The 26,721-nt window shown below is 35.3% G+C and overlaps 1 protein-coding gene across 1 annotated transcript; it reads left to right on the top strand.

The window, feature by feature from the left end:
* Window positions 1-627: 627 nt before the first annotated feature.
* Window positions 628-2,226, top strand: LOC131036246 (cytochrome P450 76C1-like). Its single transcript, XM_059207078.1, has 2 exons — window positions 628-1,506; window positions 1,594-2,226. Exons 1-2 carry the CDS (start codon window positions 628-630, stop codon window positions 2,224-2,226), a joined length of 1,512 nt encoding a protein of 503 aa, XP_059063061.1.
* The last annotated feature ends 24,495 nt before the right edge of the window (window positions 2,227-26,721 follow it).

Below are 26,721 nucleotides of genomic sequence, written 5' to 3'. Positions count from 1 at the left end.
ATAGACTATTTCCAATTCAATTTGTTATTAAGTAAATAGACAATGAAAAGGTTATCTCTTATGTTTTTAAAATTGTATTCTCATTTTTAATTAATTAATAAATATGGGTCAAAAATTAATCTTATATGTTGTATAGACAAAAATGTGTTTTTATACACAATTCTAAAGGCATACACTAAATTCAAACTCGTGCCTTCTGAAAACCCCTTACATAAACCTCTAGTCTATTTTGAAATTAAAGTCCACCAAAGAAAAACATAAAACATACATATCTAAAATCATATTTGAATAGACATATTCCCAAATCAATTGAAAAAAAATATATCAGTTATGTCTTTTCATTATATTCTAATTTTTAATTAATTAATAAATACTGGTCAAAAATACGTGCGTCACATATACAACATAGAGAACATAATTCTAAAGAGAGATACAACCATTCAAATTCGTAACTTCTAAAAACCTCGTCAACATAAACTTGTGGTCTATAATAGCATCAATGTCCACCGAAAAAAAGGTGCTCTGACCCGTAATCGGGGCAAGAATACCTGTTCTCCCTATAAAATGGATAGCTTATACCCGAAAAGCACTTAAAATAAACAAGTATATCCTTGTTTACAGTTAAATATGGGTATTCCCCTGTTTTCTTGGTATTCTGTGCTCCTTACTGCTGTTTCACTTGTATTCTTCTTGTTTGTATGGAGAAGGGGGAGTAAGAAAAGGCTTGCTCTGCCCCCCGGTCCTCCTGGTTGGCCAATTGTGGGAAACCTGTTTCAGCTGGGTAAAAGGCCTCACGAATCTCTCTATGCCCTCTCTCTCAAATACGGGCCACTCATGACACTCCGTCTGGGCATGAAAACAACTGTGGTGGCCACCTCTCCTGCCATGGCCAAGGAGGTCCTCAAAACGCACGACACCATCTTGGCTGGCCGGACGGTTGCAGTAGCCGTCAAATCTCTTTCACATGACAAGTCCTCGCTCGTTTTTTCTGATTGCACTCCTTACTGGCGCCAACTCCGTCGCATTTCAACTGTTGAGCTCTTCAGCCCAAAAAGACTGGAAGCTCTGCAACAAAATAGAAGAGATCAAGTATTTCGCACCATTCGACTCATATTCGAGGACAGAGGAAAGGATGTGGATATCGCGCATACGGTGTTCTGCACCATTCTGAATTTGTTAGGCACCATGATTTTCAGCACAAGCGTCTTCGATCCACAAAATCCAGCGTCTGTGGGGCTCAAAGATACCATCTGTGAAATGATGAAAATCACCACAACGCCTAATTTGGTGGACTTTTTCCCGTTTCTCCGTGTCCTCGATCCCCAGGGACTGTCCCGTGATATGGCCCGGTATTTCAAGGAATTGTATGACTTTTCTGATACATTCATACGGAAAAGGCTCAGCCAAAGCGTTCAGCGTAACGATTCAGAGAAGGATTTTCTCGATGTTCTGCTGGATTCCACGAGTGAAGATTTCACTCTCGTTGGTGTTCGGGCATTAATAGCTGTGAGTACTCAAAAGATTTAAAACAAAAAATTAGGGTTCATAAATCTCTGCTATTTCCAGATATCTGATCGTGCTCTGTGGTTTCAGGAGATGTTTATTGCCGGTACTGAGACGACGGCTTCAACAATAGAATGGGCCATGGCAGAATTCATTCGCAATCCTGATAAATTAAAGCGAGCCCATCAGGAACTGGATGAAGTCATTGGGTGCAACCGGAAAGTGGAAGAATCTGACTTGGACCGTCTGCCGTATCTCCATGCAGCCGTGAAAGAAACATTCCGATTGCGTACGGGTCCTCTTATGCTTCCTCACAAAGCCACAAGCAGCTGTGAGATTGGGGGATTTGTTATACCCAAGGACACCGAGATTTTGGTGAATGTGTGGGCCATTGGGAAGGACCCTTCAGTTTGGAAGAATCCTTGGGACTTTATGCCGGAGAGGTTTTTAGAGGGCCATGAGAATAGCAAGATAGGATACGGGGGACAAAACTTTGAGTTGCTTCCATTCGGATCTGGAAGAAGAATTTGTCCAGGGCTTCCGCTGGCAAGCCGTATGGTTCATATTGTGTTGGCTTCTTTACTTCATTCATTCGACTGGAAACTTCCGGATGGGATGAGCTGTGAGCAGATGGACATGAGCGACGAGTTTGGAGTGAGTTTAAAGAAGGCTGCAGACTTAAAAGCAATCCCTACGCCACGTCTCCCCCATCACCTATACTAGGGTTCCTGACATATATTGCACATGGTTTAGAATTAGAAGCTAAGGTTGTGTTGAAATGTTGGGGAATATATATAGATTTATAAAATAAAGATATATTTGTCAATGTAAGGTAGGTGTAATAATAAAGAAAAGGATCTGAGAATAAGGTTTAATCTTAGAAATGATTGTAGCATTTTAAGTTCATTTTAATGGGAATTTATATGATTATATAATTTTCATTATTAGAAAAATTAGTGATTTTTCATTATTGTTAGTTGTTGATGGCATATATTATTTATATTCTTATTTTAATATTTTGATGTTTTAGTCAATTAAAATTAAAACTTAGAATTTGACTAGGATGATTATAAATAATAAATTCATTTTCTTTATTGGTGATTGTATTTTTTTTCTAAATTAATTATTTTTCATGTTTATTTTTGTTGATAATTTAATTTTCATGTAACTTTGATAGTTGAGCTTTTAAAACTTTTTTCACAAATAATATTAATGAATATCATGTTTATAGATAACATAAATTTAATGTGTATTCATTACAAATCAGTTGTCATTCTCCTTTGATGACTCTTATCTTCTCACAAACATTTTGGATTAATATGATCCATATGTTCCAAACACTTTTCATCTATCTCATGAACTCCATTCCTCCTAAATTTTCTGTGTATTTCTTAACTTCTTTTTTTCTAATATGGAACAATGCTTGCACAATAGGCTTATTAATAAATTTGTTGTAAGAAAGGAACATGGAACAACACAACTAGCACATATATATTTAAAATAATCTATATTAAAGATGTTAGGTGAAAAAAAATCTAATTTTTTTTTTATATTAAAAATAGAGAGATCAAAAAAGAGAGTACAACCAATGAGAGCCTGAAAGGAGGCCTCACATCAAAGTAGCAGTAGTACTATTACAAAGAGGAAAGCTCAGATACATCGAAAGTGAAAAATAGGGAACAAAAGAGCTAGAGCAGAAGATCAAGGTGGATGTCCACCCAAGCGGACCAACCAAGAGGGCCCTCCATCCAAACAATAGTTTTCTGATCCTGATTCTGGGACAACATCAAAATTTGCTTCTGTTTAGTGTTGTGGTTCTTTTTGATAGCCTGGCTCAGCTTCCAGCAAGTATGCTCGAACACCCGTAAGTTTTCCAGAGTCCTTCTCCATTGGAATCCATAATTGAGCTCGTAGAAGAGAAGGGTAGCTTGACCATCCTCAAGGAACCTTCAAAATTTATCCTTCTCAATAATCATGGTAGCTTGAACCTGGAGGAAGATTTTAAAATGAGTGAGTTTATGAAAAAACTCAGTAAGACCCCTTGGCTTACCTTGGTACTTTTCCTTATTCCTGCACTTCCAAATCTGCCAAAGAATGTTAGAAGACAACATATTCCAGAAGAAGTTAGCATCCTTACTAAGCCCTTTAATGTGACCCGTAACAATTTCAATAATAGTCACATTAAAGGGATAGTAAATACCAAAAAAATTCCAAATTTCTTTAGCAAATAGGCAATCAAATAAGATATGTCTACCAGTATTCGGTAGCCTGCAAATATTACATAAATCAGTATGATAATTTCTTTTAATAGGAAGTCTATCAATTAACAAGAGCCATTTAAAACATTGGATCTTGGGCTCAACAGGACTTTTCCAAATATAATTCAGCATTTTTTTCCACATTTTAACATCAAAAGAACAATACCAAAATCTATTCAAATGAGCAATAATATCCTCATTATGATTAATGATTTTATAAATGTTTTTAGCTTTAAGTTGGTCTAAGACAGTACCATCAAGCCATTTACATTTAAGAAATCTATGAGAATCCACATCGCAAGCCGAAGGGAGGTCTTTATAGGCTTCCACAATTAAGTTATAAGTCTTCTTTTGAGACTGAGGTAAGTTAAAGTTACTCTTCATCTCATCCCAAGGAATAAGCAGATCATGTTCGAAAATATCAAAAAATTGAGTGATACTAGCTTTAGCCCAAGACTTGGCCGAGCAACCCTGGTAGAGGGCTAAGGGTTTATTGTTCCTGCTCAAGTTCCACCAAATGGACCTTTCACCATAAAGTTGGTGATCACTATGAAAATCCTTATTGGTGAGAAACTTTCGGACATGGTCCCAGGCACGCCAGATAGACTTAAAGACAATAGAACCTTGAACCATAAACGGAAATTTTCCACAAATAAGGTCCCAAAAAGGGAGGTTCTTCCAGGACTTAGCCTCCTTGGGAAAACCTCTCTCAATGTTATGTCTAACAAGCACTTTCCAAGGAGAGTCACCTTCCAATGACTGAAAGATCCATTTAGTGGCAAGAGCAATACCTTGAAGCTTAAGATCTTTTAACCCCAGACCACCCAGGGACTTATCAGAGTGACACCACTCCCAATTCACAACATGACACTTTTTCTTTCCCTTGCCATCAGACCAAAGGAAATGCCTGATGGCTTTTTGAATTTCAAGAATTTGGTAATTGCTAAATAGCCAGGTAGAAGAGTAGTAAATGTTGTATGAGGATAAATTTTTTTGACAAACTTGAATTCTGCCAGCAAGGGATAAGGATCTATTGTACCATTTATTAAGCTTATTATCAATCTTGGTCCTAACCCAAACCCACATGTCCTTAATAGAAGGATCAACAGAGTAAGGAATACCAAGATACTTAACAATATTCTTGGGACCTCCCCATTGAAAATTATGCTAAAGAAACCAATTAGGAGGCTGATCATCCCAACCTAAACAGATGGACTTAGCTTGGGAGACCCTAGCACCAGAGATAGAACAAAATAAATCCAACTTAACTTGAAGATTCTTGAAGTTATTATCAGAGAGCTCAAGAAAGACAACAGTGTCATCAGCAAAATGACTATTAATAAGCTCATCATCATTGGGAAGCAATAATCCCCTAACTTCCGGAGACAAGGTATTATCTCTCAGAATATAGAACAAAGCTTCAGCCGCAATGACAAAGAGAGCAGGGGCCAAAGGACAGCCCTACCGGATAGACCTACTAAGAGGGAAAGGGTCTGAAATAGAACTGTTAATCTCAACCTGGGCACAGGCATCTTTGAACAAGGTTTGAACTGCATTACAAAAATATGGCGGAAAGCCAAAAGACTGCAGCATCATAATGATAAAATTCCACTCAACCCTATCATAAGCTTTCTCAAAGTCAAGGAGGAGAAGAGCAACATTTTGATGAGAACATTTGGCCCAATCCATGGCTTCCCAAGCAGTAATGAGGTTTTTCAGAATGTACCTACCTTTGATGAAGCCTGTTTGAGTAATGCTAACAAATTTAGGGAGAATATGAACCAGTCTAGTAGCTAAAACTTTAGCTAAAATTTTATAAGACACATTAAGGAGCGTAATAGGTCTCCAATTTTTGATAAGAGACTTGTCCCCATCTTTAGGGAGAATTTTAATAATACCACGGTTGATCTCAGGGCTGAGAGAACTAGTGTTAATGGCCTCATTATACAAATCAAATAAATCCTTACTGATCCAATTAATATTAGCCTTGTAAAACTCACTAGAGAGCCCATCAGGCCCAGGGGCCTTATCATCCTTGAGGGCTTTAATATCCCTTTCGATCTCATTAATAGATAAGGGAGTAGATAAAGACATAATATCCTCAGCATCCAGCTTGGCAGGAATAAAAGGCCTACATTTGAGTCTAAGCTCAGCAGCCTCCATGGAATCTTCAGTAGAAAAAAGCTTACTATAATAATCAGCAAAGGCCAAGGATATGCAATTAGGATCAGAGATCTCCTGTTGGTCAATAATCAGCTTATCAATTGACTCTTTAACTTGTTTGTGCTTAAGATAATTAAAAAAGAATTTGGAACCCTGATCACCATGTTGGAGCCAGTTAATCCTAGATCTAATTTTAGCTCCTTGAACTTTAGTCTATTGGTGTTTACTGAGGGTATCTTTAATGGCAACCAGCTGGTTTAAGAGAACCAAATTAGAGGGGTCAGCCTACACTTTGCACTTAGCAGTTTGAAGATTAGCGTGCAGCAGCTTTTCAGAGAATCTATAATCTTTGGCATGCTTTTGACCAATGGTTTGGAGCAAAGAATTCCAGGCCAAAAGATTAGCTTTCCACTTGTCAACCATGGAATACTCCTTCATATTCCAATGTGATAAATATAAGAAAATAACTTATTAGATGTAAAATGTGTGAACAAAAACTAATTTTCAACTGACAATTAGAGTTTTCATATGAAATTATTTTTTTTCCTTATCTAATATTGTTAAATCAATCTTAATCTACTCAAAAAAATTATTAATAAATCTCTTTTCACATTTTCATGGCTCTAGCACATCATCTAGCTTTATTTTAACTCTTTAGTTTGATGCCAAAAATTAACGAATGTTAATTATTTATTAACTCTTCATTATAGAGCTTAACAATTTGAATCTAACAATACCCGAACCTTAGTATTTGAATCTAATAAAACCTTAATCTTAGCAATTGAATCTAATAAATATCTTTCTTTTTAATGAATGTTTCAAATTTTTTGTTCTCATGATAATGCACTTAACCATTTAATCATCACAATAAGTCTCTTCTTTAACTTTAAATTCAAATATGTATTCATTAACAATGACCTTTTTTATAATCTCTATTTAGTTGACATCATTTTTTAATTCATGTTTCAACATGATTAAAACCTTTTTCATAACATCTCATAATTAATTTTCTGGTTTCATCAAAAGTAGTACCTCAAGTCAAACTAATATAGTCTTGCTCTTTGTATTGAAGTAGATATCTATAATCAAATTTAAGGAAAATTTAATTACATCTTTCAAAATACCAATTACCATCTCTATGATTATTCATATTCTTGTTTCATTACATACCTTCAATGTGCAAGGGAAAAGCAATGCAACAAAAACTATCCACCTTTATGAAAGATAAGGTATGCTTTACCAAAATCTAGTCAAGGTTATCAGATCTATGAAGTCCCTAAGTCCTTAATCCTTATGTTGTGCCATAGTTTTTAACATTTCATCTCAAGCAATGCAACAGAAACTATCCACCTTTATCAAAGATAAGGTATGCTTTACCAAAATCTAGTCAAGGTTATCAGATCTATGAAGTCCCTAAGTCCCTAATCCTTATGTTGTGCCATAGTTTTTAACATTTCATCTCATCTAATAGATCATATTTCTTTTGTAATAGACTGAGAAGCTAGATTCTTCCCATATATATTAAACCATCGTCTCAATCATTATGACTTTGGAAGTTACAAATTCATAAGAAGTTGGATTTTTGCGATTGTTTCATAGATTTTTTATTTATTTGACTAATTTGTGAAGTATTTGTAGCAATAGTGAGAAAAGACCCTAAAGCACACATTTCTACTACAACTTGACTCATGTCCTCAACTTCACTTCTGGCATAAAATTAAAGTGTTTCTCTAGCACGAAGTTATCCTCTCGTCAACACAACACAAGTCAACAATGGAACTACTTTATAGAAATATATCCCATTCATTCTTTAGATGATTGAAATTATTTTTCACAGATTTTAGGCTCCCTTATGAGATTGTATACACTCGCTATTCATTGTTTGATCATAGTGATGTCATAAGACTATTTATTGCATTATTGTCATTGTTAGTTATGATGCAGATTTTGAACTGTTGTAGTTGTCGAACGATTTCCTTCTATTTATATAGTTTTCGAAGTTGTTGAACGATTTCCTTCTATTTATATAGTTTTCGAACTGTTGTAGTTGTTCGAAGGATTTCCTTCTATTTATATATTTTTGTAGATCATGCAATATAATAAATGAATCAAGAATTTTCGCTTCACATTTGAGCTGTTCTGTTGTAGTTGTAGTTTTTGAGCTATTTGACTATTAAACCAAAGTTTATTTAGATAATTTATTTTATTGTTCCTTAATAATTTGGATAAAAATCTGTGGCAATTGATATAGATGTTTCAGATTGAAAGAGAGGGATGGTACCCTCTACTGTAATGCTTGAATATCCACCAAAAAATGACGGAAAACATGTTACGAATGGACCACCTGTTGGATGTTTTCTCCCGGGCACGCTCACAGGCACGGTCAAAACTTATTTAATTTGTCAAGATCGACAATCACTCTCAAAGGCACGCGTCTGTTGGTCCACCATGTCTTTTTTATCACTGTTCAGAAAGTACAGTGTCGATTCTTAGAGCGTTTCTTCACCTAGCAATCTTTTGACCTTTTCGTATGGCTTTTTAATTTTTTGGACAAGACGTTCATTGGTGAAGTGTCCACATTATGATTTTGATGTTTATGGACTTTCTCTCATACGTGCTCGAGCTTCATTGGACATATTCTTCAATTTTTCAGACTTCTGGACAATGTTGACTATGGTTCATGCTTTAGTAATATTTACCTCCTTTGTATTGGTTTAACATTTTTGTCATCCTCTTAACAATGATGTGGATTAAAGTCTTGAAAAGTTTCTTTCTGTATTTTAGTTCTCAGTAACGTTTGGTCATTATTCAAAATGATGTGTGGATACGATTTGTTGGAAAATCAGTTTTCCTAAGCTGCTTCCATTCAGATCTGGAAGAAGAATGTGTCTAGGGCTTCCACTGAACAGTTGTATAATTCATTTTATTTTGGCTTCTTTACTTCATTCATTCAACTCGAAACTTCTGGATGGGATGAGCTATGACCAGATGGAGATGAGCGACGAGTTTGGAATTACTTTAAAGAAGGTTTTAGATTTGAGAGATATCTCTATGTCATGTCTGCCAAATCTTAGAAATTATATATTAAAAAAAATTGTTCTTATGACAATGCACTTCACTTTATTCATGGCAATAAGTCTCTTCTTTCACTTTACATTCAAATATATGTTATTAAAAATGACTTTTTTATAATCTCTGCAAATTTGACATCATCTTGTTATTCATGTTTCAACATGGTTAATTTCTTTGTCATAGCACTCATAATTTGTTCTCCCATTTCTTCAAAGTAGTACCTCAAGACAAATTCGTATGTTCTTTCTCTTGGTATTGAAGCAGATATCTATAATCAGATTTAGGGAAAATCTTATCACATCTTTCACAATACCAATTACCATCTATATTACCATTTACCTTGATCTTGCATTATCTACTTTCAATCCTCAAGGGGAAAGTAGTTTACGAAAATTATCCACCTCTCTGAATGATAAGATTTCTTTTATCACATTCTAGTGAAGGTTATTAGATCTATGAGGTTCCTCGTCCTTTATTTGTTCCATATTTTTAACATTTTGTCTCATCCAACAAATGATATTTCCTCTATAATATAATGGGAAGTTGGATTCTTCCCTTGTTTATCAAATCAACATCTCAATAATTGTGACTTTGAAAGTTATAGACTCATAAGAAGTTGGGTTGTTGTTATAGTTCCACGGATTTTCTATCAAAATTCACTAATCCATTCAATTTTTTATAGAGAATTGAAAAGTTTCTAAATGACTTAATTCTTTAAATTATTAGCTTTCCTTATTGCATATACGATCCCACATTGTCAACTCCACACTACAACCTAAGGTTTCCTTCATTTGAATAGATCTTTCATGAGCCTCTATAGTACATATTTAATGTTATATTTGGTGGATTGATTGATAAAATAAAACCAATCATATATCAACTATAGAATTAATTTTTATGTCCTCAACTTCACTTATCAATCTAAAACTAAAGTGTTTAAGAGTTATCCTTCTCCAAACACAACACAACTATTGAACTATTTTCTAGAAACATATCCCATTCATTCATTAAATGGTTGAAATTCTTTAGTGTATATTTTAGGCTCCTTATTGATATTGTATACATTCTCCACTCTCTATTTGGCCATATTGTTGGCATAAGATTATTTATTGCATTATTGTCACTACTAGTTATGATGTGGTTGTTGTATTGTGTGTAGTTGTTGAATTGATTCCTCCTATTTAAATATATATGTAGGTTATGTAGTAAAATAATTGGATCAAGTATTTTTATTTCACATTTAGTATCAAAACTACTGAGAAAAGAAAAAATGGAGTATTTTTTATTTTTCTTTGCAGAAGGCGGTTAGACTATTTGGGATTGGTATGAGGATTCAAGGAGGCATAGCCCAACATTGGCTTAGATCACTTTGATATGGTAGACCCTCCTCAGGATTATAGATTTCCATTAGAATTAAGACGCATGACTTAGATCACTTTAATTTGGTAGACTCTCTTAGATGTGAAGGAAGGTACACATTAGTTTGAAGGAAGCCTTATCTGTTCATGGAAGAAGAATGAGAAGTGTGACAAATCAACTCTAGAGTGAGATCCAAATCTCTTGGAAAATCCAAAGTCATTTTCTAGAATTGTGGTAATTCTAGACACTTTGGTAAGGACTACAAAGAAGAAAAGAAGAAGCAAAAGAGCAAGTTTGATTTCGATTCTGATTCTAAGTCTGAGAAGGAAGATGGAAATGCGTTCATTGCAACTCTAGTCACTCATGTAGGTAATGATGCATGGTTAATTGACTAAGGTGCATTTTTTCATATGAATTCCAATAGCAATTGGTTTTCTAAATGTGAAAAATTTAATGGAGGTCAGTTTTACTTGAGTGATGATTTTGATTTAATTACTCTTGAGCATGTTAAAGTTAAAATTAGGTTTCTTGATGGTAGAATAGAAAGGATTAGTGGTGTTTTGCATATTCTTAGACTAGCTTGAAATCTATAATCTATGAATAAAGTAATAGATGCAAGCGTGCAAGTAGTCTTTTTTGATGTAGGATACAAAATGGTCAAAGGTGCTATGGTGATTGCTAGAGGTGTTAGATTTGGTTCACTATATAAGCTAGATGCATACTCAGTTGAGTGCAATAATACTTTTGTGAAAGGAAAATATGTGAATACTTCATTGGAAGAAGTGAAGGTTTCACCTTCAACAGATGGTCATGGCATACATTACATTATATATACTACTTTCTCGACATCCCTATGACATTTACTTCTGCACTAACATAGTACTTAGATACATTGCATATATATTCATATTAGCTAGCACTAGTTTGCATGGAACTATGCAAGAAAATAACTTTAATTAATTCTGAACATAGCTATGAAACATCAAGAGACCCTTGTCCATATGCTTTAATAGTTTCACAACTCTCTTTGAACATTCTTTTTTTTCATGTGCTTTGTATCTTCTTACATTTTGTACCACAAGGCACATTTTGTACATGCTTGGCCTTATGCAATTCTCCATTGCACCATATGTGTGTGACATATGAGCGTCAACAACCACATAATATGCCCATACTTTAGCTAATGTTGAGATCTCCAAGGCCTTTCTTGGGGAGATTGCTTTAAAGGTTAATGGTGTTCCTAAAATGCAACTAAATGAATTTGAAGGAATCCCCTTTTATTGTAGGAATTGTTTCTCTATGGGCTATTTGGCCTCAACCTGTCATTGTGGCCCTTGAAAGTCATCTTCCTCTACTTGGTTGATGAACAGTCTTTAAAATCATATCATACTTTTCCCTTCCATTTCAAATGATGACTCTATCATTTCAAAAAATTCTACTCCTCCCTTAGATCATGTAGCTCAAAATGATGCTTCGCATATTGTTCCCAAGAGGCTAGTTGATGTTTTTTTCTATTAGAGATACTCCTCCTCAAGGTCACTTGTTTATTCCTAAGGTTCGTTTGTTGGATTCCAAGAATGCTCGTAATAACTTGAGTTCGGTTAAGGCATCATTGCTCTACCCCTCTTCAATTCTTGGGTATTGTAGTTCTAAAGGTTTGTCCTCCCCCATTTGTCAAAAGGTTCCAAATTTTATTAATGACTCTTATTGGATGGTGGCTCAATGTAGAAAGAAGTATAATAAGAAGATTTCTCCTTCTAAATTTTTGGTGCTATAAAAATTGCATCAAAGCCCAGATTCAACTTCTAGTTGTTTCCTATTTTGTTCTAGACTTTCTATTTTTCGGTTGGTCCCCCTATTTTGTTCTTTTCTACTCTAGTTTGTAAAAGCTTCTTGGTCCTTTCAAAATCCTAACTACTTTAATAAAAAAAACAATCACATTCTATGCTTCCATATAAATGGCATACCTAGTAGGCTGAGTGTCATGTAAAATGACTTCATATAGGTTGAAAAATTGACACCATACACATCTAACACTTGGTATATTAGATTTACTTGAAATTTATGTCGCTTTTATCATGTGAAACTGATATTATAAAATTATTAAAAATTAAAATTAAAATTTTCTATTTTACATAGAATTATTCAATTAATTAAGCTCATATAAGAAACACCATCCAATTAAAGTGAAACTGTCAAATGAATATATGTTCTTAAATCTTATATTACATCAAAGAAAATGCATTTAAGTTATACATAAAAGTTATGGGCATAATGCATTTATAGATGCCCGAAAGCACAGCACCCCAACAACTTTAGCATTTCCCATCCCATATCTAGTTTCCCCTAAACTGTTCCAAGATGAAATCAAAAAATCCATTGACATCTAAGCATAGTCATACAAGGAGGAAAATGACCTCTAAATCTATTTAAAGATATTCTAGGAATATCCTTTGAATGGCGATGAACCGTAACTCCAACCTCATATTCATGGACGATGAATTGGTAAACATTATTGAATGCAAATATTGGAAATAGTGAGTACGAAATTGTAGACTGTTTTCTGTCTTTTTCGTTCATTGATGGTGTAATGCTCCATTAGAGGCATGGTGCATCCAATCAATAAGTCGGCCATACACGTTAATCTCTCACACGGCAACAGCGAGAGATGGTCTTATCTGTCCCATACGGCATGCCAATAAGATTAAAGTCTTTGATAGTTCAAACATTATTGAATGCAAATGTTGGAAATGGTGAAGCTTGCGTTCAAATCTATTTGAACGCTCGATAGACGCTGCCCTCCAATCCAACTCAATGTGTCCTTTCAATGTGCCATTTCTTCAATAAGTCGGCCATACACTTTACTCTCTCACATGGCAACAGGAGGTGTTTGTCTGATCTGCCCCATACGCCACGGCACTAAGATTAAAAAAATTAGATTGTTCATGCAACATCTTTAATATACCCGTCAGTCTTAAATTTCATACATTAACATATTAAATCTAGATAATAGCAGTCAATTCTAAGTATTTAGTACTTTGAAATTTAAAAATCAAAATTTAATGTGTATGATTTAAACTGGTCAGTCTTGAATTTCATACATTAAGTAACATATTAAATCTAGATAATGTCTGTCAATTCTAAATATTTAACACTTTTAAATTTAAAAATCAAAATTTAATATGTATGATTTAAACTGTTTGCAATATACCTTACCTTCTAATTCAACTCTTTTTTTTACGAAAACAATGCGACATTAAATTATTTTCACTTTCCACATTCACATGACTCTCAAATCGGTGACTGAATTATTAACAATTCAAACTTTGAAAGGGCTCTCACAAATAAAAAAACAGAATTGAAGGTTTCTTTCTTTTTCATCATTTAATATTTTAGCGCTTCATTCCAACATGCTCGATAGACTCTGCCCTCTAATTCAGCTCTCCTTTTCGACCAGTCCCTCCAGTGTGCCATTTTGTTAATAATCGAGTCATATGTTCAACACTCTAATTTGAGAGTCTTGGGAATTGATTAGTCTGTACACCGACGTGAGAGAAGATAATTTTATCAAGAAGTAGTTTTGATTTTGTTCACTGATTTTTCACAAACCTCTCAATTTGGAAAATAATTCAGTCACTGCTTTGACAGTTCTCTGCAATTTCTTAATTTAAACTTTGGGTTCAAATAAATATCATTTATTATCAATAATGTTATTTAATAATATATTTAAATTGAAATTTTCTAAACAAGAAAAAAATGATTAAAAAATAGAAAAAATTGATTAATAAGTAGAATAAAATAAGTTGAAATTATTGTTATGTGTTTTTATTTGCATCAACATTTCAAACTACACTCTATGATCTATCATTAGAATATTAGAGAGCTCGGGGATAGACAAACAAAATGTTGCATACCAAAGGAGAATATAAAGAAGTGGGAAGAAAAGTTGGGGTATAAGGGAGGAGTAGAGTTAGGTGACAAATCACAACAAGTGCCAACAAGGACTGACACTAAGATACCATATAAAAATAATCAGGCTAATTAAAAGAATAAGTTAAAACAAAAACAAGAAAATTAAGAAAGGAAGATACTAGATATATTAAAAGGCAAAGACTAAATTGTTGTAAAAAGCTAAGAATAATAAAAATTAAAATGACAGAAGAGAAGGCAAGAAAATGTACTCACATGATAAAGACAACAACATAAATAGAAGAAAATAAATAACAGAATAAACAAGAAGCAAAATGCTCAAAAGAGAAAAAGAAACGGAAAGCTATTATAATTATAAAAGAAACCTATTAATATTAATATAACAAATTGAATGGATTAATATGGTCAGATAACTATATTGATTTGGGACTGCGAGTTTTTGGATTGCGAAGTTTTCGAGAGGAACTGCAAAGGCAAAACGCCTGCGATGAGTGACATGGCCACCTCTGCGATGATGTGGAGGAGATAATCTCCTCCACGCGGTTTGCTCTCTTCTCTCTGTGTCTTCATTTACTACTTGCATTTACTCCATTTAATTTTGTTTAGTGCTTGAATGTACTATGTTCGCATCTCAACCTAACTCTTAATCACGTCTCCCTGGTCGCTCGTGCGACCCTTCCATGGCTCCCAATGGAGCCAAAATCAGATGGCGGTGCCATTGTTTCCTCTAGCCCTGCCGATCAGGCTCATTCAAGCCGAAAAAAAACCTTTGCTGAGACCGTTGCTCCGCCCGCCAATGGAGTCCACCCTAGTGGACGATTTCTTAAGACTCTTGGAGGCGAACGACCCAGTTAGGAAGTTAAGAGCCCTACCATTCCCTCGAACCCCTTCTGCATTTCGCCAAACAATGAAATGTTGAAAGAAATTGTTTCGAAAAAATATAGGTTAGGCGATACTGCCATTTTCTTTGCTTGTGTTGATGTTGAGAGATGCCTGCCTAGAAAATTCCTAGATGATTGGTTTCATAATCTTTGGAATTTAAAATTAGTGTTTAGGATTTCATTCTGTAGGCAAGTGCAGAAAGGTCTTTATATTATTTTTTTTAACAATCACGAGTCTCAGATTGAAATCCTCAAACGGCAATATTGGACAGTCGGGAACACCTCTTTTCGTGCCCTAGCCTAGTCTTCGAAGGCGGTTAATGAGGAAGTTCTTGCGCTATCATGTTCTAGGTGGGTCATTATTAAGGATGTCCCTCCCTTCCTCTGGCATTTTCTTCCCCAGGTATTGGAGCCATTTCAAAAAATAATCCGGATTGATGAAACAACACGCTTGGTGCCCAACCTTGATGCAAGAATACTTATCTCTATTAAACCTGGGATCGACATCCCTCCATTTCTAAACCTTAATATCAGCGAGGATACTTTTGTTTGCCCTGTTGAAATACTTGGAGGATGAAATGTATGTTTTCTTTGCAAAAAAGAAGGACATCTTCGAAAGAATTGCCCAATTATTAACTGCAGGAAGCAAAAGAACAACATTAATCTAGCAGGAACATCTAAAAACCCTAGCACCGATAAGGAATCGATCCCAAACCCAAGTAACCTTCATTCTGTTAGCGAAGATGCTAACCCTAAAGATGATCCCACCTTAAACTCGGCTCCTGGCCTCAACCCTGTTGGATTAAGTCAAATGAATGTTGAAACCACTACCTTGATATCCAAACCCCACAACCCTATTTCCGTTCCCACCAAAAATCCTGAGAGCTCACCTTTCGACTATTTTCAAACAGTTACATCAAGAAAGCGAAGATGGAAAAATGCCCATCAACTCGCCTTAAATCAAATCCGTGCTAATGATCAAAATGCTAATCAATTGGCGACCACTAGCAAGTACCCCATCCCTACGAATGATGATATATCAACTACTTCTCAAACCCCGACCAATTCCTTGGTTAAAAATATGGTTAAAAATTTGGAAAAATCTGATCGTGGTGCTGGTGATGCTAGCATGAGTGATAATCTTGCGAAAATGATGCTCAGGTCTGGGACTCCCAAAGGACCTGAATCCACATTATCTAGAGGGGTTACCCCTGATGTTAACACCACCAACCCTGCAACATCATCTATGCTCAATGAGATACATGACAACCATATCATTGAAGTTATATATGCTAATAAGGGATTAGAAGACATTAAGTCTAGCTCAATGCTCCTTGGCTTTCCAGGCTCCCAAGTGTTTGGGTCGAACATTGAAGAAAACACAGATGGTAAGAATGAGCTAACAGAGTTTAGTGAGGATGATGATGACCTCAAGAAAGGATCCTCCATGGCTAAAAAGAAAGGTAGACCTATTGGTTCCAAGAATAAGAAAAAATCTGGAGACCAAATGGTCTCCCCAACAGTCCCTCTTAATCCCCTTCTCTCATGAAATACATCTCATGGAATATTAGAGGCTTGGAGTCACTTGATAGGAAGTTTGTTATTAAAAGGTTTCTAAACTGTTATAAAAATATAGACTTTTTAATGCTCCAAGAGCTTAAAGTTGTTGAGTTCTCTCTTGAGACTGCACTTGATTTCATTTGGAGAGATGCAATCAAAATATGCACCAATCATCCTAAGGGAAAGGGTGGATTTGGTCTTCTCATTAACCCTAAGTGGGAAAATTACATTAGGGATAAGGGCGTCTCCCCATGTAATAGAGTGTCCTAGGCTACCTTGGATATTAGAGGCTCTTGTTTTGGTGTATGTTCTATATATGCACCTAATGATTACAGGGAAAGAGTGTCCCTTTGGAATTGCCTGAAATCCATCCCGAGTATGCCCTGGGTCATGTCTGGAGACTTTAACATGATTGAAAACCAAGATGATAAGGTCGGGGGTATTCCTTTCGAATGGAAATGCTAAGAGAAACCTCATTGGGATAGGTTTAAGCAACACATGTAGTTATTTGACCCCCTTGAGGGTAGCAAATCTGAAACCTCTACCCTATGGTACACTTGGTGCAACTTTTAGCAAGGCCCTAGCCAAATCTACTCCAGATTAGATAGGTTCTATGTTAATAAAGACTACTTCTCCTTTTCCCCTAACCACTTGGGGAACTCGGTGACTGTTTTGCCGGTGACCTTATCCGATCATTTTCCTATCATAGCTATCATCAATACTAGGAACTCCATCTCCAACAGCAATCCTTGCAATAACAAGTTTATCCTCAACACCTCCCTGCTGAAAGACAAGGATGCCCTAGTTGCCATTAAAATGGTTAGTCTCTTTAACATGCAAACTCAACACCCCCAATCCCCCACCCTCAGATGGAATAGGAACGTCTCCTCTTGGCAGAAAATATTCCAAACTATTGGCCAGAAGAAAGCCAAGGACTACAGATCTCTGGAAAAAACTCTCACTAATTGACTCCACTTTTTGGAACATGAAATACAATTACAACCTTCCTCCTCTACCTTGGTAGAATAGGTCTCTTAGGATAGAGACATCCTTAGGAAACATCAACAGATCAAAATCAGGGGTGCCTTCATCAGAGCCCATAACCACTAGCTCAAATTTGGAGACAAAGGCTCCAAAGTTTTCTTCAACCTTCTTAAACAAAAACAAACCAGACAAAAAATTGATAGAATCATAGTAGAGAACAAGGAACTCCTGAATATGAATGATATCAAAGATGCTTTTGAAATGTTTTATAAGACTCTCTTTACCTCAAAGGATAATGAAGCTTCGAAAGATGCTAGAAATAGATGTAGTAGCATTATCCCAAAAAGCATCTCTGAGAATGAAGCTCTCCTTCTCAAGACCAAAATCTTTATGGAAGAAATTGTTGATGCCATTAAGGCTCTCAAGGATAATAAGGCCCCAAGCCCTAATGGACTCCTTGTTGAATTCTACAAAATAAATATTGAGCGGGTCACCAAAGACCTCTATGACATATACACTGAAGCACTTGATAATGGCACCCTTGGGGAGTCCATCAATAGGGGCATTGTTAAACTTATCTCAAAAGATGGGGACAAAGCCCTCATAAAAAACTGGACGCCAATTACCCTCCTTAACGTCTCCTATAAAATCCTGGCCAAAGCCCTAGCTTCCCACCTTGAGAAAATTCTTCCCAAGTTCATCTGCTCTACCCAAATAGGATTCATTAAAGGTAGGTATATCTTGGAGAATCTTGTCACTAGCTAGGAATCTATGGAATGGGCCAAGACCTCTAATCAAGATACTGCCATGTTCCTTGTTGACTTTGAGAAAGCCTATGATAGGGTGGAATGAACTTCATCCTCATCATGCTCAAAGCCTTTGGCTTCCCTAGTGAGTTCTGTAATTATGTTCAAATCCTCCTCAAAGATGCCTCTGCCCTGATTGAAACTAATGGGACTCTCTCTCTGCCTATTCCTCTTTCTAGATCTATTAGGCAAGGCTACCCTCTTGCCCCTGTTATGTTTGTTATTGCCTCGGATGCCCTATTCTACCTCCTAAGAGATGACACCCTATCTCCTAGAGTTCATGGCATTAAGATGCCAGATGACTTTGAATTGCTCAACATTTAGTTTGTTGATGATACCTCCCTCTTCCTGGAGCTCTCTAGACATAACATTGACTCCCTCAATCAAAAACTTGCAACCTTTGGTAGAGCCTCTGGTGCTCGTATCTCCAAATCCAAATCTATTCTGCTTGGGTGGAAAGAGGAACCCCCAGACTAGCTTCAGCAGTCTAGATATTCATGGGGAGGACCCAATAAAATAGTCAGATACCTTGGTATCCCTTTTTCTGTCTCTACCTCTCTCAAAGATATGTGGATTTGGGTCAAAGAAAATATTGATAAAAAACTTAACAAATGGAAGAATAGGGTTCTCTCCCTGGCTGGTAGGATCCAAGTCTTCTAGAAAATCCTTTCTTCCTATAGTATATACTACTCCTCTGTCTGGATGTTCAGTAACTACCAAATCTTTGGAATCCAAAAATCTATCAGACGCTTCCTTTGGTCTGATGGCAAGGGTAAAATAAAGGCCCACACGGTCAAATGGATCTGGTGCCACATAGATAAGAAACTGGGTGGGTTGGGTCTTAAGGATCTCAGAATGCAAGGAATTTCCCTTGCTGCCAAATGGATATTTCATGCTTTGGAAGGACAAGAACCCTGGAAGATTCTTGTCAGAAATAACATACAAAATGGTGTCCTCAAGTTTGCCAAATCTTGGAAAGCCCTCCTCTTTAGTGATCTGGTAGTAGGCAGTTTCTCTGTGTCTATCCAAGGCACTTGGGTGTTTAAGTCCATTTGGAAAGCTTGGGAGCATGTGCGTAAACTTATTGTCAACTCTAATATTCACTGTAATAACACTCTGCATCGGGAGAGGTCAATATGGTGGAATCTCTACCATAACTCTAAACCCCTTGCCTTAACCCAAGGATTCTATGCTAAGTGCTGGTATAATAAGGGCATTAAGTATCTTATGGACATCTTGGAACATGATAATCTCATCAGCTGGGAGGATCTTAGTAATGAGTATGGCCTCCCTGCCTCGCATAAGAGAACCTACAAGATGATTAAAAATGCCCATGCTTGTCTAAATCTTCCTAGGAACACTAATGTAGATGCTCACAGATACCTCTCGTTCCTATGGAAGGATGGCTCCCCCCTCTCCAAGATCAAAGCCAAGTCTATTTAAAAACTGCTCAATTATGACATCTCGGTGATCGGTCATGTTAATTCCCTTTGGTATGCTGACCTTAATACCTATGCCTGGTAGAAAACGTTTGAGAAACTATGGAAGTCTCCCATCCCCCCTAAGATCAAATGCTTCAGGTGGCAACTAATGCTGGATAGACCGCCTATTAGGAATAACTCTACTATTTTTGACCTATGCTCTGTCTGTAGGAAGCCTGAGACTGCACGACACATTTTTTTCGACTGCATTTTTGCCAGAGAAGTCTGGTTGATGTTTGGAATCTCCCTTACTGAATATGTATGTACTCTTGATATTATTTCCAGTTTCATTTGTGGCCTTAAGAAGGATGCTAACCTATTCTAGCAAATTCTCTCTTCTTTCATACTTTGGTTTATTTGGAAATTTCGAAATGAGGAAAAGTTCCAAGGTACTAATAGGTCTCTTATTGGGTTTTTTAAAAAACACACATGTTATAAAATTGTTGTGCAGATATGCTTTTTGATGAATGTCAAGAGGGAAAAGTTGTTGCGTTTCCTTAGGGATGGTCGTGCAGCCATGTTCATCTATGAGATGAAGGATGGCTTTGAATGGGCTAGAGTTGCGGAAAACCAGACTGCCTTCGATGATGCGCTAAAGAAGCTGATCAAGGAACTTAGGGATAACAAAGATCCCTACTTTGACAAGCTCGAGATGTTTACCCAGATCCTATATCGGAAGAAGGTGGTATGGATGGATGGCCCACAAGGCTAGACCACGTGGTTGGAGAATCAAGATGAGATTCTCCACTAGGTGTTTAGAAAATATTTAGTAGATGATTATGGATGATTGTATATACTTTCCTTCGTGACTCTTTTTGGTAGGTGGATGACTGTATATGTTTAGTCGGTTGTCTCTCTAACCTTACTACGTGATGGTTGAGGCTTTGCTTCCCATGCTCTTTTTTGTATAAACTCTCCATAATTTGGTCTCTCAATTTTTAATACAAAAAATATATATAACAAATTAATATAAAAACTAAAAGATTTGTAAGAATAAAAGTAAACGAAAAAAGGATACAAAGGAACAAAAAACATAATTAGAGAAAATAATAAAATGAAAGAGACAAGTTAATAGAACATATTAATATAAATTATGTAGTATATTGAATAAATTACATAAATATATTCTATTAATAAAAGAAGAGAGAATGAAAGAAGCAAATAATAATTTGAGATAAAATTGAAGTAAAATAAAAATAATTTTATACTAAATGTTATTTATTATGGAATAAATAGGTTTTGAAGGAACCCAGAACCCTTTAACATAGATCTACCACAGATAGCTGCATAAATATATACCCATTTTAAAATAATATCCAAGAGTTAGCAAAAGACTAGAAAAAAGTCAAAACCTAGCAAAAAGACAACAAAGAGGAAGATACTAGTACAATTTTTTTAGGGCCTCTGCAGCCTCTATTTCCAACCGAGTCATGTTTAGAGCAATTTTCTTGAGTTCCCAGATTTATTGGTTTGTAGATTCCTCTTCAAGTTGGCTTTGGTTATTTTGGATGGCCCAATCATTTCCTCTTATTTTTCATCAATGGAATCCACATCCAAGGTAGTCCCTTCCCGATGGAGAATCTAGTTTCCCCACCATAGTAGTTATGCTTTCAACAGAACTCTTCACCACCTTGTGACTGTATGTAACTAGAGAGATTAGGTTCTCATTAACTTTATAGAATTTATTCTACATCTGACTAAGTCTACCTTCATACTCTTTCTTGAGTTTATCTTCCAGAAAAGAGATTGTGCTATCATAATCTTTCCTCATATCACTTACAATGCTCACTATTTTTTGCATGGAGTCCACAATTGATTTTCTTTGGTTCACCGTCCACTGTTTCACACCTTGATTTTCTTGTTTGCTATTAATTGCCCAGAGTTTGATATTGATGTCATTAACCTCATGGAAGGTCGATTTAAACATCCTAAAATTATCCACAGCCGAATCACAGGCAATGGCCAGGACATCATCTAGGTTCTCTCTATCCAAGCTAAGAAAAGAGGAATTTTCCTTTAAATCATTCACTCCTATTGGGGGTAGGAATGGACTTGTCTAGTATAAAATTATGGAAGGATAGAGATTCAAAATTAGAGGTAGACACAAGGGATGCTCTACCTCTCTTTACTTTGTAACCAATCTTCAAGGAAAAGTCAGTGCTAGAATTAGACTCTTACATCTTAGTATTCCATTCTTCCTCATCAGAGGAAAGGCTAACATGATCATCATCCTTAGAATCACTAGAACCTTTAGGAACTGTAGACAAGGGAGAGGGAAGGGTTTTAATGTATTCATGGATCAAGAACAAAAAACCCCCATAAAGGACAAGATAATTTTTTCTTTCCTATAATATTTAATGTTGACATTGATTAAAGCAAGAAGAAAGAAGGAAAAATATATTTGCACTTTATGCCTAAAGTGGTTCAGCAATACAAAATGATGCCCGAAGGCCCTAGTATATCTACCATCTAGGGTAACATATTTCATTAAAGCAACAAGAACAAATTGCCAAATGGTTTTGATTTTACCCATGTCATAGTTGTTCTTATCCACTTTAGCTAGCTTTACCCTTTTCTTCTCATTTTTGGGAAATCTTTTCATAGTTGCATCTAACATTTTCGTATCTCTGTATAATTTCATACCATCCATGGAAAGACTAGTAACCCTGGCAATTAACTTCTCATCAATCTCAACTTTCCTACCACTAATTTGGATTTTCCTTCCTTCAAACCCTTGATGAATTTCTTCGTGACATTGGCATCGACACCATGCAATATTTCTATGAAGGGGGTAAGCCCGTCACGTTCCAATATATGCCATATGGTTTTATTCTTCCTGAGATCATCACAATTCAAGGGTTCAACCCTTTTCCTTTCGCCTCTTATGGCTTCAACAATGGCAAGAGAGCGGAGAGAAAGAAAACTCTAGAAAAGATCACAAAATACCTAGAAAGCATGCGGCGTATATAGGAATAGCAATAGAATGACACACTTAATAGTAAGAACCTAATCCATCATTTCAAGAGGTGACATAGGCATTTATTGAAAAAGGTTGGCTTGTCTCGCTTGGGCTAAATTATATTGCAACAAGGCCTTAACATTTGCCGAGAAACATTCACCAAGCCTCCATACTTTTTCATCATTAGTCCAAATGGCCACATTGGCAAAGTGGTCAACCAACCCATTAGCTTCACAATAGGCATGGGAAATTTTTATTTTTTGGAATGACTTTATAATATCCATAAAATTATCGATCAATGATTTAATATTCCAATAAGATTTTTTGTTTTCCCATTAGACATTTAATAATGTCGTTAGAGTCTCCCTTAAGACAAATTAAATTGGCATTAATGTTTTTGGCCAACATCAACCCATAGTAGGCCGCCACAACTTCAGCAAGATGGCTGGTCAGACATCCCAAGGGGAGTGCCACTGTTGATAATTTCATAGTAAATTTTAAATAAATAGAGTCTATGTCTTTTCTTATCTATTTTCTTATCCATTTGTGTTCATGAATCTATTTGATGTTTTGGATCATTACTAATTTTTTTTTTATATATAACCTTATAGATATAGATGTGGCACAACTTTTTTCCAAACCCAAACTATAAATGACTTATATAATAGCACCTAATAAATAGATGACCTTAACATTTTATGGCACTTTATGAGATACCTCAATATCTCTAGCATTCGACGCTTGATTAGAAATTCCTTTGAGAAACTAATAGATGCAACCTCAAGTATACTAAGTCTTATTTCCAACAATGAAGTTAAGTACTAGATAATTCTTCATTTTTCTATATTTAATATATTTTGGATAATGAATATCTTTAAAATGAAACTTGATTCATTCAATCCACAAGAGAGTTTTAATAAATATAAAAATAAGTAATATTATACGTCAAGCATGATTAATTTTTAAATATTTGGATGCATAATTTATCATTTAACACATATTCAAAGAAATCAACAAAGATGTTGATTTCTTGACAAGATTTACCATCAAGAAAAGATAAAAATGCATTATCCATCATGTTGCTAGGATACAAGAAAATTTTAATTCAAATTTTAACCTTTTCCGTACCTCTATCATCCCTGAAATGGAGCTAGGATTCCTAAAATCATTCTTGAGGATTTATCTCATTACAAACTTTCAATCATATCATGCATTAAAGATAAATTCTTAACAGATTGGATATGTGCATGGAAATTGTTATTATTTATGAGCCTTGAAGGACTTCGCTTAATCCAAAGAACCCATGGAGTGTGATATTATATGTGCCTCCATTATCCACTTATGCTCAATAAATTTTCTTCTTATTTGTTTAGGAGGAGATATCAACTTTTCTTTACCCTTTTCATTCAAAGTGGTTGCTCAAAATATTCACGTCTTGAATTTGATGCATACTAATTCTATTTGTTTTATCATCCAAGAGGTGCATGGTGCTAATATGAATGAATTTGATGATTCTATTCAATTTCATAATGGTAGTTTGCCTAAGAGCGACATGTGTTTGATTATGGGGATCAACCTTGAGATCCTCACAGAGGATGTTCTCTAATCTTTTAAAAATGCTTTGATTTGTAAGATTATGGGAATGAATGCATCACTTCCCTTTTTGGATAATTTGATATATCATACTTAGTAGTCAAAGTGGAATCTAGATGTGATTTTTGTGCCAAATAGTTATTCATTGTTCTTTTTCTTGAATGACTGATTGAGTTAGGGATTTTGAAGGTGGTCTATATTCATATAATCAGTCTTCTCCATTTATTCAGCTGCAACATCTGGAGTTTGATCCTTCTAATATTCTTTTTGTGTCCATTTATTACATCCTCCAATGAGTTTTGGTGTCCTAATAATCTTCATTTTATTGATGTTGTTCTTGGGAAGTCTTTTTGACCTTCTCATATTTATGTGGATATTGATAACAATAACCCATTTATAGAGTCTATTGAGGTTAGAACTTAGGAAGCTTACAGTGGATTTATTACCTGGATTATGAAGCCCTTCTATTTAGGTGTTGATTTTTCCATGTTTATGGGCATCTTCAATAGAAATGTCCTAAGAGAGCCTTTGACATTTTCCCTCATTCTTCTAATTCATACAAGTATACATATATATTGAAGGGTAAAGAACCAATGTCTAATGCACCTAAAGAGTCTAATGAGTTTATTCTCATCGGGGCTCGGGATAATCAAAAACAAATGTTGCTAGATAGAGGAAAGGTTTGGCTAAAGGAGATTCTAAATATTTTGATCTTTTAGACTTCTTTTATGACACAGATTTGAATATAGTAGGGAATTCTTATTTATTTCTACCTTGTATCCTTGTCTAGTTAGTATTTATGGATCTATAGATGCCCTGGCTCCTTCTAGTGTGCCTATTCTTGCAAGGCTTGATAATCCTTAAATGTCTCCTCCTTTTAGAGATTACTTGGTGGTGATTTTGATATTCCTTTAGATCCATCTACTACTAATTTGGTAGTTGTCTTTGGTATTTCCACTTATACTTATAAAATGGTTCTAGGATGGCTCATGCAAATAATAATATCAAGAAACAGTCTACTCCCCATTTATGACTTCAAAGAAAAATCACAAAAAGGATACTTGGACAAGAATAATAAGGTTGGGAGGAAAGGTTTTGAAGAGAAAGTCAAGTTGTTAGGTAAATCTTTGGTGCAATCAAGTGTTATTCATCTCATATAATCCCATTTCATTGACTCTCACCAATGATTATCCTTTCATAGAATGCAAGGGTTTTAAGTAGCATTTTTCATTTGAATGTTGTTTGTAGTCCTCTTCATCTTCATAAGAAAGTTATTGGGTTCCTTCAATAGATTAAACTTTTTCTAAATGAGGTTCTAACTATTCTTCTTCTTTGTAAAATGGAGGCCAATGTTAGTATGTGGGGGATTTAGGAAATAAAGGAGGAGTGGCTTATCTTTGGGACCCTTGTTAGCTTTTACTCCTATGTTTTGGATCACTTCCAAGAACTCAATATTAATAGATAACACAATTTAAATATTATAAAAATGGTCTAAATTTAGTCAAGTGCATTCAAGACATTGGCTCTAGTAGTGATTCAAAAAAATATTGACTTTTATTTTACACCATAGAATTATCCATCTAGACTTTATACACTTCAATTATAAAATCCTAGGAGCCTCACTTTTGATGGCTAATAGAAAATATAAGGATGGCCCAAACAAATGAAATTGACCTAAGATAATATTGGGATATACCTCATTGCATATTTGTACCATTCTATAATATTAAAACAACCTTCTACAAAGCAATATTTACTCCATTTATTCATTTCTTGCTAGATTTGATATCAAATATGAAATAAAAATGTTTCATCCAATTATTTTATTGCATAACCTACATAGATATTCAAATAGGAGGAAATGGTTCAACAACTACATTTTTTAACAATAGCATCATAACTATTCTTCTCCATTGTGGAATGGATGTGAATGTCAGTATGTGGGGGCTATGCGAAAAAAAGGAGTGGAACATCTTTTAGATCCTCGTTAGCTTACTCCTATGTTTTGTATCACTTCAAAGCACTCGCTATCAATGGATAACACAATTTATAAATTAGAGAAACTATTAATCACCTAAATTTTCTCAAATGTATTTAAGGAATTATCTCTAGTAGTGATTCAAAATAATATTGACCTTTTCTTTACACCATAGAATCATCCGTCTAAGATTG

This window comes from Cryptomeria japonica, chromosome 6 (genome assembly GCF_030272615.1).
Source record: "Cryptomeria japonica chromosome 6, Sugi_1.0, whole genome shotgun sequence".
Taxonomy (NCBI): Eukaryota; Viridiplantae; Streptophyta; class Pinopsida; order Cupressales; family Cupressaceae; genus Cryptomeria; species Cryptomeria japonica.
This window is presented reverse-complemented; position numbering and strand designations above follow the sequence as displayed.